Genomic DNA, 16765 nt, shown 5'->3' on the forward strand with positions numbered 1-16765 from the left:
GGATCACCCAGTAAGGGAGAGGCACACAGCAGATATACGCCAAAAATGAAAGCGGAGCACCCGCAGAGGCTGTCCTGCCATCAGACAACTTGAAGAAAACACAGAAGGGGATGGCTACAAGCCACTCAAAGAAAGCTGGGAGAGAATGTATATGAGGTTTAAGCAACTCAGAGGACATGCAAAGAGCAGCTCAAGCTAGACAGGGATGACCGAGAAGTTGCATTAAGCGTCTGATGGAGAGGGAAGCATCCAAATTCAGATTCTTCAAAGTCTTGTTAGTGGGTAAGCATAAGCACAGAAGACAAAAGGAAATAATTCATTTTTCAGCTTGTTTCCACTACTGTTCTTCAGTGCCTTCAGAGCTAAAACTGACTGAAGCTCAACTGGGTAAACACAAACCAAAACCCAGCCTGCTTTTTGAAATTACTGCCACTAGCTGCTCATTTGCAACTAGTTTGACACCAGAGCCTATGCTGTGAGAGTTTAAAATCTGCTGAACCCCCAAGGATATGGCTGCATGGATGGAGCCACGCTCCCTGCAACCTGCCTGCTCCTGCTCACCGTACCCCTTGAGGTGGACAGGGCTGCCCAGGCGCAGAGCTGGGAGCAAAGGGCTTTCCCAGCACGACTAAGCGTGATGACCCTTGAGCAAATGCTCTTTCAAGGGCAAACACCGTATCTTTTCTTTCACCTCTTTAATCTTATCAGTACTGTCTAAACCTGGTCTAACAGGCCATCCAAGGGACAGCGATTGCCTCAGGGGTGGACATGCAACTGGAGAGAGACTGCCAAGTATGCAGATGGTTGTTGTCTGCAACAGCATTGCTGTGCAACAGGCTGAGCAGGGATTCTCCAGCCATTTCCTAAGGAAGAGCAGAGCATGTCCCTTGAATTTGGCCTCTGCAGAGGCTGCCTTTGATCAGAGCATCACCAAAGCCTCACCAGATTACACTCCACTGGACAGATCCTCAGCTGTGGCAAATCAGCGCTGCTCCCCCAGGGTGGATGGAATTACGGCATAACCCCCCTGCGGAGGATCCAGCTCTGTCTTTCATCCAGCTCGAGCATCAGTGATAAACGCAGCTAGTTTCAAATGCCTTTGTCAGTCTTGCTGGAAGAATGCTGATTGTGAAATGGGAATTTGCAATGCTAACAAAATCCTGAAGAAGGGCTGCAGAGAAAAATAACTGCAAACAAACAAGACCAAACCTTCTCCTCGCTTAGAAAATTCACAGCATCCCACGGAAGTCATAGCAGGGAGGCAGAGACGGACACTGAACACTCCACTTCATGAGGAAGATCTGTGGGCAAAGGACACCTGATGCTGCAGAGGTGATTGCTGGCTACTTTGCAAGACACCGAAGCATCAAACACCCATGCTGGCTCCAGCCCAGGATGGAGGTGTTGCACTGTAGCGTTTTGGTGCCTGCGCTGTTTTCTCCTCACATTTGCACTGACTCTGGACACAATCCTCGCCTTTCTGCTAAGCTCTGCTACTCCCTCGGCACGTTGCACCACCACGGTATAGCATTGCGTTGGTGGGTGGAAATGATCCCCTGTAAGGCATGTGTAAGCAGAGACCCTCACTCCCTCAGCCCACTCAGCTTCTTCTTGTTTTCTTGCACCTTCTCTCATTTCTGAGAAACTCACCCTGGGCTTAGTTACTCCGCCTGCACCATCTTTCATCTGGAATTAAAAATAGAGTTGGTGCAGGCAATTTCTTAACTGATTGTGAATATGAAGAGGTGAGAAGTGAAAATTAACTTTCCACCCATTCTGGCCCAAACTGCGTGGAGCCCACATCTTGTATTTTCTGCCCGAGTGAAAGGGCCATACACACAGCTTTGGGGAAGAGAAGGGTTAGATTTCACCACTTAATTACAGAGCTGAAGTCCTCAGGCTTTGCCCTTTAAGGTTCTAGCTTCCTGAGGAAGTAAAAATTATAATACAGACCAAAGAGGGAAACACAGAAAACAGCAAGTACCAAAGCAAGTACCCCAAAAGTAACATCAGGTGATTATGGCAAGGCAAGATCTCTCCTTTTGAGAGACCACCTGCTTCTTCTGCAGACCTCAGCGGGGATCTCCCACACCTCTTACCCCAGACCCTCTCATAATACTCCTCAAGATGCCCCTGCGCTCCCCATTGCCATGGGGCAGGTAATGCCCACCAGCATTTTTTTTCCCCATCCAACATTATGTCTTCTAACTTGGATTTGCCTGTGGTGATCCATGGTGGAAGAGCACAGCCAGCTCCCAAAACACAGAGGCTTTATTTAAATAAAGATAAGTCTGCAGATGTGACAATGGCACAACCTTTTTATTCCTTTTCAACCGGGTCATTGCAAATGCCAGGTGAGATTGAGGTATTTCAAATACAGGCTGGGATAAAAACTGAGTGCAACAGAATAAAAAGAGCCAGAAAAAGGACAAGTGATTATTGCACACAATAACCAAAGGAAAAATAACATTTTTCAGTCTTCCTCCATCAAGTACCTTTGATAGGGAAACCGTTAAAGTCCAAATATGTCTTCCACGCCGCCCCCCCAAATAAGTCTCATGGTCTCTTGGCAGAATGAATTTTGCCCTGAAAATTTCACTGACCCCATTCAGTTAAATTCACAGATCTTTTAAAGTTTTCTAACATCATCACGCAAAAAAATAAACACTCACGACGTTAAAAGCACTGCAAAAGACTTTGATTTGGGGAATTTTCCTTACTCACTCTCAGGTTCGAGCATATGGTTAGCATTTTGGCATCTGCTGGCAGCCGGGGACCGGGCAGAGGTGGGATAGCCCTGGCTCTGCTCAGTGGGCACTGGCCACCGCCGAGCCCCCCCCGGACACAAACAACGGGGCAGTAGTTTCTCAAAAAAACATGAAAACCCTTCAACCGCCTGCAAAACACGAGCAGAAGATCACTAAATGAAACAGCCTCCTTAATTTGACGTTGATCCGAAAGGCAAGCCACAAAACTGGAAGAAAAGGGAGGGAAAGAGCAAGGAATCCGGATGGCAGATTATTATTTGTTGCCTTTTAGACCACCGTTGGCCTGAAGTCACGGCCCTAAGCTGCGGTTTCCAACCAGATGAGCCATTGGTGACGTGGCCATGCTGTTTGCTTAGCGTAATTTATGTATTCGCAGCAGTTGCCTGCACAGGTTCCCAGAGCAGGGTGGGCTCACGACAGCATCCAGCTCTGGGCACGGCAGAGCGGGTACCCCCAGCTGCAGGAACAGCCCTCCATGGATGGAAATGATGCTCCAGTGTTTAAGTGTCCCCTAGCGAAACACCGTTTCCTTCAGGTATATCCTGTGTTTTCTCTTCCAAGCAGGCTTTTCTTTTGCTTTCAGTTGGGTGGTTCATTGTGATAAGCCACATCATCTTATTTTAAGTTGTGTTTATTACCAGTTTGACACATTACACTAATATTTATTTTTCAAATAATTCCATGAAACGCTTTACTGATACAATTGAAATGGATATTAACTTAATGTTTGCCCTTATCAGGACCAATATGCACCAGATTTCTTAAGTCTGTCCAAGCCTGTTTACAAAAGGAAAACATATTTTTCAAAGCTGCAGGGAGGTAGGAGCAAATGTAATATATTTCACACATTGTAAGAAACCAAGAGAACTTGAATTTAAAGTTAGCATGAGTCCATTTCCTAACACAAAGCTCACAAATGCTCTTCTCATTTCTCTGAACACAATACTCTTCCTGCAAAATGATCCATAATGAGCCATTTGTCGGACTTCAGACCTTCCAGTAATGCTTACAATTTCCTGAGAAGTCAACATTTATTTTCAAGCGGCTGAGTCAGGCCACAGGTAATTTACTGGCTGAAATCAAAATATGAAGTGTGGCATTTTGAAAGCTAATGTATAACTCTGGATGAAATCCATAGTGCCTCGATGTGTTTTAGATAGCAGTAATATTTATGACGAACAATTGTCATCATTTGTTGTGTTTATGCCTCAATTACCATGTTAAGTCATACACTCCTGCGTTGTCAAAATCGGCATTTTAATTTTAGAATCATCTCACGGCATACCACGAAAAAAATGCGTGAAATATAAGTAGCATACTTTAGTCATCTAGTATGTCTCTCCATCAACCTTATCTTTCTTATCTTTAAAGAAAACTATAATTGGATAATCTTTACTTAATGTAAACTTCTAAAAGCTGGAAGCCATTTCAAGATTACACAGATTAACTGTGGCTACCTGTGAGAACATGCTTCAACATTTCTATGAATTCGGGGTGGATAAAATCAAGTGTCTCCAGTATTTATGAAACTATTTTGGCAAAGAAAAGGCTGGAAATTTGTCACACAGCCCTCAAGAAAAAATGATAATTTTTCTGTAGTGTCCTTGTCTGTCTTATAACCCTATGAGCCAGTCAGTTAGCTGGAAGCAAATACTGGTTTTAATTTTCTGTTGGTTTGCAGACAGAGTGCTGTCTGGCTCCCAGGTTAACTTTATCACTGTCAGCTGCAGAAAGGAATACATTTTCAAAGTTCAGATCGTTTGATTTTTATATACTTTTTACATGTACAGATATTCCTTGCTGTCTAGCTGCACAGCTGCCTGCAGAGAAATCAGCCTGACAGTGGATTATCCCACTTCCACTGTGCAGTAAGATACAAACTATTACAAATATTTTCATATTTCTATGGTTTGAGGCATCAACAGCCACAGAGAAAATATGCCCTTTTCAACCAAGTTCCTACTTGTGTTCTCAATTGAAAGACGAGCTAATATATTCCTGGCAACACGCAACCCTTTTGTCTTACCATGGCCTAGGATTAATACTACGCCTGAATTTTGGAGGAGGACAGAAATTTGCTGTTGCAATCAAGTGACTTGTATGAACCAGAGTGGATACTGCAGCCGCCTGCTTGTTGTTGTTTCTGAAGTGCCCAGCTTTGTACGCTTTTCCTCCCAGAAAACAAGGTTCGCGCTCCAGTGCTAGGCTAGAGAGATTCGTAAGATCTGCACCGCTTGCATGCTGTCTCCTCTGAGCCCACCATGAGCAATTAAGAAGCAATTAAGAAGCAATTTCTGGGTAAACTACATTAAGCCTTTTGGCAATTATTGCTATTTTCCTGATTCATTTAAACTCCTTTCTCCACTCATTGCATCAAGTTTGGAAACTCATGACTTGATTTTGTCCATTAATGTTAGTTCCCAGTTACTGCTGTAGTTACAGTCCACATAGGGATATCACTAAATAATTGAAAATACCTGAATAATATTTAGATTCAGCTCAGAGCAAACCTCTGTACCCCCTAACTAGCAGGTCCACAGATTCCAGACACTATAGAGACTGAAGTAGACAGTCAGTATAAATATATGGCAGAAAAGAAAATCATATTTGGTTACAGAAGAATAAATATATAGTAATTTTCAATTGGTTTTACTGTAGTCTGCGGGTCTCCGGGGTACACTGACTTCTTCTGAATGGTCTACAAAACGTAACAAGAAAAATAAGCCTGTTGTCAGTAGGCTTCAATTTAACTATACAAGGGGCTGAAGCTCTGCTGGAAAAAATGTGGATGTCTGCAAATGAAAAAAGATTGAAAACCACTGACTGAAAACCACTGGCTATTCTGGCTGCATTTCTGTAAGGAGGACTGGAGTTACAGTGTAAAAAATACCTTCAGAAGTGTCTATTTACCTTTCACGAGTACTGAAGATATATTTGCAATTTGCAAAGAAATTGCGATCTTGGGAGTTGGACTCGATGATCCTTAAGGGTCCCTTCCAACCTGAGATGTTCTATGATTCCGTGATCTTTCAGATTTAAAGGTGATGCGCAAATGCGAAATAGTGCTGTGTGTGAAATGGAGGGTGCAGACCCTGACCTCAGGCAAGGTGGTGGTTTGGTGAAACAAAGCCTTCAAGCGACCGCGGATCTCCCACCTTGGACCACCTCTGGCACTTCCAGCCAGCGCCCGTGGGCCAAGGGGCATCCTGTTTCTCTTTACACCCCTGCAGTGAAGCCTTGAAGCCCCTCTCCACCGACAGAGAGCAACACCACAGGCTGCTAAAATGAGGTGAAAACTCCCCCTCTTCATGCATTTTCAGAATAGAGAGATGGGCACCATCATAGAATCATAGAATCATAGAACCATAGAATCATAGAATGGTTTGGGTTGGAAGGGACCTTAAAGATCATCTAGTTCCAACCCCCCTGCCATGGGCAGGGACACCCTCCACTAGACCACATTGCCCAAAGCCTCATCTAATCTGGTCTTAAACACTTCCAGGGATGGGGCATCCCCGAAGCAATTTAAGTTCAGAAAGTCATAGTTTGGAGGCATCTAGCTCTCTCCATTGACCATAAAGACAGCCCATGTCCATCAGGTCCCTAACTTAGGTGCTTTGCTAACTTCACTTGAAGTTATGTGGGTTTTTCAACCTGAGTAGACATGGACAACAAAGTGTTGCAGAGGCAGGAGATGCTCAAAGAGGGTGGGGAGTTTCCAGAGTCACACAGTTAATGGCAAATCTGGGGCTAAACCTTGGGTTTTCTCCATAAATAAAAACCTTTGACCAGCCGGTGAATCTTTTACAAGGTGCTCGAGATCAGCGGTACCTGGCATCCAGTGTTTCCAAATGCTTATTAATGATTCATCTGATCTATTGACCTAAAGTAAAATTAGCTGTGAAAAGCATGGCAAAGCCATGCAGGCCTTGCAGGGCTGATTCTCGACAATACATCTGTCCCCCAGCACTTTTCCTGTCACATTTTAAATGACTCAGGGTTTTCTTTCAGAACAGATAGAGCTGACCTGTGTTAAAAGTATACGCCAAAAAAATGGAGCAAAATGCAACAGGTGAGGGAGAAGGACACCAAGTTCTGGAAAAATGCATTGTGAGCAATTTCTTCATACGAAAGGATAATAAAGAAGAGAATTTCTATCCCAGGAAGAGCTCCCAGCATCAAGTTTCTAAGAAGCCTGCCCAGTTTAGGAAGAAAGCTCTCTCATTTATTCAAAACATCCATTTGCCCATCTCCCCGGTGCCAGCAGGACCACCGCCCGCCCCTGCCCGCTGCAGCATCCCAGCTCATCAGGCACTGGCAAGGCTGTTTATGCGTTGCAAACTGTGCTATAACTTGAGCAATCAATTCCCTCCCTAGGAAAGAGGCTGCTAGAGCATCGCAGTGTTCCTGGAATGTTTGGAAATACTTGTCAAAACACGACTCTGGTTTCATTGTTAGTTCTATTAACATTCAAACATTTCCCTTGTTGATTAAAGGCATTGGCTCCATGCAACGTCTTAAAGTCAATACCTACCTGCCTCCTATCCAATTTCTTATGTAACTGCTGCTTTCCACACCACAAATGTTTTTCTCCTAATGATGAATGAAATGATTTATGCCACAATTACTACGCAGGGGCCTTTCAGGGCTGACGGAGGCCAAACCTCCCTGATCACAGGTTGCATTCTTCATGATGTTTGATCTGGACATCCAGCGCACTGTGTGAGGGGAATCACATTTCTGCAAAAGCACAAGATCCCCGAGATAGTTATCGCTTTATTATGACAGGCTGGATGCAGTCCCACACGACAAGCTGCAGACCAGGAGTTGGTATTTGGGAAGGCACCTTCCCGGGCTTTGGAGTCACCGTGTGTACCATGGGGATAATAACACTTAGCTATCCCCTATGGAGTTATCTCTGTTTATAAAGTATCCTGAGACCCTCAATTGCTTTTCCACTGCAAAGCTGCTGGATGTGCACGTCGAATCTGGAATACATATGTATGTTGCTTCTTATTTCAAAGGCCAGTAAAAGCTATAGAGCCACCCAATTCTGTAATACATCCTGTATATTTAATACACCAACACGTGTCTCATGCACCCACCCTATCTCTGCAGTGGAATATACCCAGAGCAGAGCTTGTGCCGTGTTCTTTGGAAAAATACAGCTACCACAGGAATTGCAAAGAGATAGCCATACAAATCAGCCTCTAGATGTGGCTGGGCTGGAGTCAGACGCAGCACTGTGTCAGCACTGGCTTGCGGGAGCACACAGGCTGTACGAAAGCAGCACTAAGAATGGCTGATTTGTCCCTGTATTCAAGCCTTCCCCTGAAGTAAGACAGCATGCCACTGAGAAAGAGCTCGCCTAAAAGTCATAGTAATAATGCTCTAACATCGACTAAAATTCTGCCGACCCTAATAGATGAAAGCCCTCAGCTCGTATTTATTTTAGGATGTGGCTGTTTATGCTGAAAGGTCCCATGCTGCTCGCTATGCATCCCTTTCCCTAGCTCGGAGTGGGGCAGAGCAGAGGAAAAGCCCTGGAGAAAGGAGGGTAGGATGTGGCCACCCAGCCACACAGCAGGGCCAGGACTTGGGGGAGAGTCCGACACGTGGTATCTCTGAAGGATTGGAGACGAGGGGTGTTTCTGTACCCCCCTGCTGCGGGTGGGCAGCTGGGGTGGATGGGCAGCAGCAGGCAGCTGATGTCCTTTGGTGGCATCTGGTTGCACCCAGGAGAGAGGACTTCAGCTACGGCCACTGGGCTCCCAGAAGCTCATCTTGGCAGCGTGTGGTTTCTCCTCACCGGCATCAGCCTGCACAGGCTGGTGGGGAATTAAACAGGTTGTGGCTTCATCTCAAACACCCCCAAAGTAAGGCGTCCTGCTATACCCGTTACTGCAATGCTCCAGCCCGTGTTTGCTTGAAATGTCCTATGTGGTGACAGTACAAATAGATCGGGCAGGCAGAAGTGATTGTTGTCTCCTTTCCAGGCTCCAGACCACTGTCTTGGTTTACTCCAAGGACAGGGAACACCCAGCCTGCACTGGCGGTCAATGGCACCTCCAAGAGCCGCTCGTGACCTCGGCATAGTCCCTTGGCTGTGCACGCAGAGGCGGTGCTAAGTCAGCATTATTTCGAGGTCTGATTTTAAATCTTTGCTTCTCACACCCTCCACAGGCTCGCTCTAGTGTTTTTTTCTCTCAACTTTCTCCAATCGTCTGCTTTGCTCTCCAGGCTGCCAAATTATTTTACCTCTGCCAGCACCTCCCCGTACGCAGCTCTTGCAGGAGAGACTTGGTGTGTCTCTCCAGCTCACTCATTCCTTCTTATGTCACTTCAAATCAAACAACTCACCCTGTGCAGAGCCCTCTATTCCTCATCTGTCCCCGCTGTTCAGTGGGAAACAAATTCCACAGGACGAGGTTGTGTTGCAACCAGCTCGCAGAGGGTGCAGGCACAGAGAGAGCCTTCACAGGGTGGCTTAACCTCTCACAGTGTTTACCCTGACAATCCTTTGGATCCTTAATCTTAGCAACAATGACTTTCGGCTTGAAATTCAATAAACCTGCCTGGTATCGCAGTCCTTTGGGCTGGCTAGCTAATAAAAAACGGTTTAGCCATTCCAATGCACCTTATTGATATAAATGGATAGTGACATGAGCTCTGGAGAACGTACCCCGGCGTCTGCATCGACTAATGCTATTTAACCCTTGGATGCGAAGGGGTGGGCAGCTTGGGCTTCTACGCACACACACAGACACTGATCTCTGAAACAATATCTCAGTTCACTCTCATGTGAGCTCGTAATGGTCCGTGGAGCTAAAGGAGCAGCTCATTACAGCACTCAGGCTGGCTCACAAGTCAGCTAACAAGTCCCAGTTTTGATAAGAAATATTTGGCGATATTTATTGTGTGTACCTAACCCGATACGATTCAGAGGCTCATGTGACCGCATCTCTGATCGAACTTGCCCAGTGTATTAAAACTTGCATTAAAGTTTCTCCTACTTCATCGCTTTGCTCCAACTCTGTATTGATTCAGGAATTGCTCTCTGCCTGCTAAGGAAACAAGTTCTGCGAGGATCCACTGATGGGGTTGTACGGAGGTACCAGTCCCCAGTATCATTTTTTCAAGTTCCTTATGGAGCCCAGCACTGCGTTAGCTCAGGGCAGTCCCTGTCTGCTTTGCTAAATACAACAGCTCCGATGCGCAGGCAAACGGCTTGCAGTGTTGCAGGGGAGAAGGGAAGAGAAGCAGCTCGTGCCACCGCACCCCGTCTCATCAAACGCTCTCCTCCAGCAGTGTCACCAAAGGTGACGCAAGGAGCCTCAGCCCCAAGGGGTTTCGGACAGGCATCTCACAGCCTGTCTCGTCCACATCTCCTGGACAGAGAGGCAGAAGGATCTGCTCAAAGCATTCACGCCTGGAGCCGATTTTGCTGACAGCAGTCTGCATTTAACTTATTTTGAGACTATCAACAGGTTGCACTTTTAGAGAGATTAGCAGCCTCCCTCCCAGGCAGGGTTTTGGAGAGGCATGAAGGGAAAGAGGGGTTTTAGCCATGCCAAAGCCCCCAAGGCCTGCAAGGCCCCCCAAATTTCTTCCTAGGACAGCTGCTCTCGGTGGCTGAGCCTCCAGCGAGGTGCCTTGGGAGCGTGACAGTGACAGGCTCGGACACCGAGAGCACCACTGACCACCTTGTATTTCAGCCGCTCGCTTGGAAAAGGGCAGCCACTCACCATCCCTCAGCTGCCAAAAGGGGTTTGATTTTCATCACTGACAGCTCTGGATATTAAGAGGATAGACAAATATAAAGTTCTGGGAAGGGAATGTTTATAAGGGATAAAAGGGGAACAAACACATTGGCAGCGAGAGTATCCCTGCATGAAGGCGAGTGCACGCTCCTAGCTTGAGGGGGAAGGAAAACTTTGGGGCTAATACACGGCTTATGGCATAGTAGTCCTAAAATAAATGCAATTGTGTTGTGCAGAGTTTACTAGACTAGGTACATGATTTTTTTTTTAATAGTAAGAAAGTGGCTGAGACACAGTTCAGAGCCACAGTTTTTGCTGCACAGCACTACGACCCAGGCTCTGCTACAGTGGCCACTGCAGTGACGAAGCAGCATCAGAAAATCTGCGCTTAATTGGGTCTGTGCTCCCCAGCCCCACATGAGTGTGCTGCACCAGAGGTTAATAAATGGGAAACCTAAAAATATCCCACTCTAGGGAAAACTGTGAACCTTGAAGTCCTTCATACAGGACTATCTCAATACCCCTTTGATTTCCTGTTGTAAAGGGCTTCCAAATGTTACAAGCTTTTCGCTTTCCTCCAAATGAAAACCAGTTCAAAACCATTAAAAGGCTGAGCTGACTTGATCCAAGATGCAGACTTTACATCTCCCAAGTAACCTTAAAACTCCCCGGGTTCAGATCGACCATTTCCATCTTGTTACCCTACTCCAGAGGCATCACAAAAGTGTTTGCCTTCACCTGACACGGAGGCACAGTCACTGTGGCGCTTCTGAAACGCAGTCTACGGTGTGAGAAACCACCCTGAACTCTCACTTAAGTTTCTATTTTAGCTGCAGGCTTAGGAGAGGTCCTCATCCTCCTTTGCTGCTCTCCCCTTGGAAAATGGGGATCATAATGGTAACAATAACGGGTGTTACTCTTACCCTGCTGACTTTACATGAGATCAGAATTTGGCCCCACTTTTGCAAAAAGTCATCTTCAAAATAACCATGGCAAACACTCCCCATATAATTATGCTGCTGTTGTTTTTATTTTTATCGATTTTCTGGCACCTCCAGCACAGCAGTTGTGAGAGCAAACATCGTGCAGCTTGACATGCTGCCAAGCCATCTCTGTGACGGTGAAATAACCACATTTTATTTATGTATCTGCTTTTCCCCTCATCGTTTTCATTTAAACCGATGGTGTCACTGGCGAGGGTCTCCGCTGACATGTAGGATTTCCTCGCCGCAGCCCCGTCTCAATGCTTCCCCACACAATGCGACAGTATTGAGATGTCAGAGTCTCTGTGCCTGATAAAGGTGTCAAGACAGATCCCGGTCGCAGCGACAACAGCTCAAACTCCAAGCTCTCCGTGGTGGCCGCAAGCGATCCCGGCCGTACACCCTCGCTGAAAGCCAACCCTCCACACTGCCCTGGCTTTTTCTCTGCCCCAAACCACCTCAGCTTGATTCTTACGCAGGTTGGGGTTTTTGGGCCCCCTATGCAGAGTATTTTCAGCTCTGATAATATTTGCATCTATTTTCAGTGAATGAGCTGCTACGTCAAGGGGATTAAAGCAGAGCTGTGACTTCCCCGTACGAAGAAGCTCGGATCACTTCTCGGCAATAACTGATGCATGTCACTTAAGCAACTCGGCTGTGTCGGGGTTCTCTGAGATGACCACAATATCCCAAACCATAACTACGATAGTGACTAGATCATCGTAATCGTACCTAGATACATGTGACATTTAATCGTATTTTATTAAAGTACTTTGTCCGGTTAGCGGCAGCAAACATGTAGAGTCGGTGGAGGCTGTGATCACTCCCTCCCATCAATAAAACACAGCGATTCTGGGTGTTTGGTGGGTGAAGTCAGGGTGCTCAAAGCGGGTTGCACGCTGCTGGCTTCACCTCGGGGTACAGTGTGGCAACCCTGCCAGGGAGTGGGTGCCTTGCCCTTTTGCTTTGGGAGTTCTCAGGCTGACCTAAAGCTTTGCATGGAGCTTACGGGCTGCCCCCGACCCCCGAATCCCCCTTCCCTGCCTCTTTTCAGAAAACGCAGTTATAGGGCCAGAAAAAGAAAACACACGGGTGTGTTTCGCGGCACACGATGCCACTCTGGAGCCACAATGGGAGCACTGCCGTGGGGTTCTGAGCCAACTTTAATCTCATATATATGGGAAAAGGGTGCCTGCTTCAACCCCGGGACTTGGCGGGAGAGGGCAGCCCCTGAGCCGCCGCCTGCCCCGAGCGGCACCCGGCCGTCCCCTTCCCCCTCCCGGCGGAGACCTACCCCCCCCACCCCCCCCGCGCAGCCCCGGGGGCCGGGCGCGGAGCGGAGCGGGCGGCGGGAGCGGCCCCCCGCGGCGGCGGCGGCGGGGCGGGGCGGGGCGGTGGGGCGGGCGGCCCGGCCCGGCGGGCGGGGACATCGCGGCCGCCCCGCTCCGCGCCCGCGCCGCGCCGAGCAGACGCAGGAGCGCCGCGGCGGCGGCGGGCGGGAGGGCGGGCGGCGGCTCCTGCGGGCGCGCTCGCTTCCCCCATGCGCGGTGCGCGGCCAGCCGCGGGGCTTGCGCAGGTAGGCGCCCCGCCGCCGCTCAGCACCCGGGCTGCGCGCGTCCCCTTGCGCTTTTTTACTCCCCCCACCACTTTTTTCCCCCCTTTTCCTATTATTTTTCCTTTTTATTATTATTATTTTTCCTTTTTCTCCTCCGTGTCGGCACCAGGGGTGAGGGGTTCCTCCTCCCCCTGAGCGCCTCTCTCCCTCTCCCGGCAGCGCGGCGGCGGAGCGGAGCGGTGAGCGGCGGCAGCATGCGGCCGGGGGATGTCTGAGGCGGGCGGTGCGGCGGCGGCCGCGCTGCCCCGGCGCCGCGCCGGAGGCATGCGGGCGGCCTGGGGCTCCGTCTGGTGCCTGTGCCTGGCGGCGGCCGTCGGCGGGATGCCGGCGGCGCGGCGGGGCGGCGGGGCGGCGGCGGAGAGGAGCGGCGGGCAGCCGGCAGGTAAGGCTGCGCGGCCGCGCACACGTGTTCCGCGCTGCGGCTCGGGCCGGGGTGGGGGGAATCGGCGGCGGCGGGGGCCGGGTTTAGCGCTGCGAGCCCCCTTCTCTCGGAGAGTGGAAGGGGGGCGGATGGAGACCGCCGGGAGCCGTCTTCGGAGCGGGAGTTAAAAACCGCGCGGGGCCGGGGAGGTGGCAGCCGGGCCGGGGTGATCCTCCTCTCAGCGCGGCTCGGCCAAGCTGCAGAGGCGCCCTGGAGTGAAAAACTGCCTTTCGCACGATCCCTGTCCCCCAAGAACCCTCTCCCAGCGCTGGCGGAACGGGCAGCCCCCGGGGTTTGACCCGTGTCTGCGCTGGGGAAGGAAAGATGCCTCCGTGCCTGTGTAGCGCGCATCTTCAGCGCACATCAGAAATGCTCTGGCTCTGTGTGTGTGTGTGTGTGTGTTCGGGTGGGAAAAGTAAGGGAGGGTCATTTACATCCACATTTTGGGAGCAAAACTGGAGTTGCGGCAACTTCGGGTGCGCACACGCTGGATCGCAGCTTAGTAAGTGCGGCTTTGCTGAGAAGGGACCAGCATTTCGGGGAAGCCAGGAGGGATCTCCCTTGGAGTGGCAGCACTGGAGTTGCAAGTGAAGAGAAGTTAACACGTCGGACAAAAGCTGTTTGGTTTTGGGGTTTTTTTTCTTTTAAATATATACGGCGGGTCTGATACGCCTCAGCTGCTACCTGAGTCCCTGTTTATTTTTCAAAGCTCTTTAATGGAAGGGAGCCCCCTCGCAGCCCCCCGTCTTCGAGATTGCATGTACCCGGCAGAAAGTTTCCATTGTTCAGGAAAGGGTTTGAAGCCTGTTTGCCAAAAAAGTGACAGGGGAATAAATGGGCTTCGTGGAGGCTGGGGGGTGGGGGCATTACTTTCATACCCCTTTTGGTTAAAGCTATAAATCACGCCGGGGGTTGGTTTTGTTTTCAAGAAAGTCCTAATAAAACACCAGATTCTTAGTGTAACTCGTTTGGCTCATTTTTCACAGCCAAAAGAATTGATTTATGGGGCAACATTCAGCGACTTGGTCAAAGCAGGTGAGGTCGGTGTGCAGGAGGAAGCGAGCAGCCTGTGCTGGTCACGGGTGGGAAGCGGCAGAAACTAAGTGTCCCCAGTTCTCCCTATTTTAGCCTGAAGTACATATTGGCGCTGTCACTTCGGGCACAGTTGAACCCATGGGGGTGGGCAGCAACCCACGGGGGGGGTGAGTGGTTGCCTCAGCAGTCCCCTGGGTTTCCACCTGCATCTTCAGCCCATAGGTTGGGGTTGATGATGTAGTCAAGTGGTGCTAAACCCTTCCCGTGCTCCGAGACACCTTTGCATGTTATGGCTTTAGGATGCTGTTTGAATTGTTGCAAGTGGCGTACCCGGAGGTCGCACTGAGGGAAGCGTCCCCCTGCTGATGTCTGTGAGCTGAGTGATGCGTTGGGATTTCCAGGGGCTCTGGTGGAAATCCTCAGGACAGGCTCTCTTACCACTCTGTCAGCTTTCTCCAAAGTAAAAGTGTCGCTGTCAAAGCCCCCCTGTGCTCCCTGGGAGCGGGATTCGGCCCTGAGCAGAGGGCTCCTGTTAGTCCCAACACCCAGCAATGTGGGTTACCCCATCACTATGAGCTGCTGGAGGCTCCTGCAGGCGGGGGGCTGTGAGGGCAGGGGGAGCTTTGCGATGCCGGCAGCTCTCCCACTGCTGACCACGTGTGTGGGGAAGCGTGAAGCCGGCGCTGCTCACCCAGCTCCACGCCAAAGCCAGCAGCCCCGCCAGCACGGGGGCACCCGCTGCCCGTCCGACCTGGGGGGGAAAAGGTTGTGCAAAAGAAACTGTAAAGAATATAAACCTTCAGAGCCAAGTAAAAACACATTTTACTTTTTTCAGTCTTTTTGAATTGAATGGTAAAAAGCAAATTCTTTCTCCTAGTCAAATGGGCCATGGGGTATTGGCTCATTACTGAGGGTTGTTGTTCGCTGGGCTTTGCATTTACAGTCTAAGGCCTTATTTTCCATAAAGGGGCTTGGAAGGATTTTTCCCCAGTGATCTAATTCTCCACACGGGGCTGAGAAGGCTCTAACAGCTACTGCTTTGTGCCTATACTCAGCTACATAAAACACACATTGAAGGGAGGCATTCTCGAGGTATGTGTATGTTTGCTAATATGAATACTCGCTATTAGCGGAGGTGGAGGGGGTGCAGGTTTTAACATCTCCGCAGGGAGGTGTTCGGCTGTTGGCAGGAAGGAGGCAGATGGCGGGGCTGTTGCTGAATAGAAGCTAAACTAAAAACACCAGGGGCCTCATCTGGGCTGAGTTTCTCTTCTCTCCCTTTCTCGGGGCTGCTGCAGGAAGAACAATGTCAAATTTCCCCCCCCCCTTCTTCTTCTTCTTTTTTTTTTTTATGAATGAAAGTAGACAGGCGAGGCAGGATTGAATGTGTATGTCATTCAGGGGCTATGACAGAGATGATTAGGGAGGTCAGTGAACTCCTTTGCAGCCTCGAGCATGCGGTCACTCTATTCAGCAGCCACAGAATAGACATCAATATAAAAAAGCCCGTCCAATTTGCATTAGTATTCAGATAAAGATATTACTTCGTACGATTTGTGAATGTCAAGTAACGCTGGCTGTTTTCTTAGAGAGCAGACCAACTGAAATGGCAGTATTTTGCTTTTAAAAACTTCTGATAACCGGCCTGTCTCCTGTAGCTGGTTTGTGTGTGTCTGTCTGCATATGGTATACGCAAAAAAGGGAATTTCTGGGCTACTTAGGATTTGTGTTGCACTAGTTAGCTGCTAAAGCTGTCTATGGGCATTGAAAGAGTTTTATAGAGAGCTGCTAGTGTTTGAGCGGGTTTGTGCGGGAAGGGGAGAGCTCTCCCAATCTGTCAGGAGTAATAACCGAAGTTTCCTTGTGCGGCACTGGAATCAAATTGTCACCCAGAGTTACTGCACAGGCAGTTTTCAAGCCAAAAGAATGGAAAAGGTGCTGGTTTGGGATTTTAAATTGAATGGTGGGGCACGTACTAACTCCTGTGACTGTTCTGCTTGGAAAGAACGGGTGATGCACTGGTTGCGGTGTTTTTCTCCATGCAACCGGGCTCTTGTAGCCTTCCAACGGGCGCCCAGCGGAGGGTCCAAGGTGTAGGGTACAGCAGTCCGCGTTGCTTGGCTTTGTGTAACTGAGCGTTTCAAAGTTCACCCTGAAATTATAAGGGAATTGAAGTGAGTGCC

General features: G+C 49.1%; 1 protein-coding gene across 6 annotated transcripts in view; it reads left to right on the forward strand.

The window, feature by feature from the left end:
- Window positions 1–12965: 12965 nt before the first annotated feature.
- Window positions 12966–16765, forward strand: part of FGFR3 (fibroblast growth factor receptor 3) — a 55249-nt gene continuing 51449 nt past the window's right edge. For all 6 annotated transcript variants that reach the window (XM_054824491.1, XM_054824492.1, XM_054824493.1 and 3 more), the window contains exons 1-2: window positions 12966–13087; window positions 13286–13508. In XM_054824491.1, coding sequence (XP_054680466.1) covers window positions 13334–13508 — 175 coding nt within the window. In that variant the 5' untranslated portion in view covers window positions 12966–13087; window positions 13286–13333. The remainder of the gene's footprint in view (window positions 13088–13285; window positions 13509–16765) is intronic.

The sequence above is a fragment of the Grus americana genome, chromosome 4 (assembly GCF_028858705.1).
Source record: "Grus americana isolate bGruAme1 chromosome 4, bGruAme1.mat, whole genome shotgun sequence".
Classification (NCBI taxonomy): Eukaryota; Metazoa; Chordata; class Aves; order Gruiformes; family Gruidae; genus Grus; species Grus americana.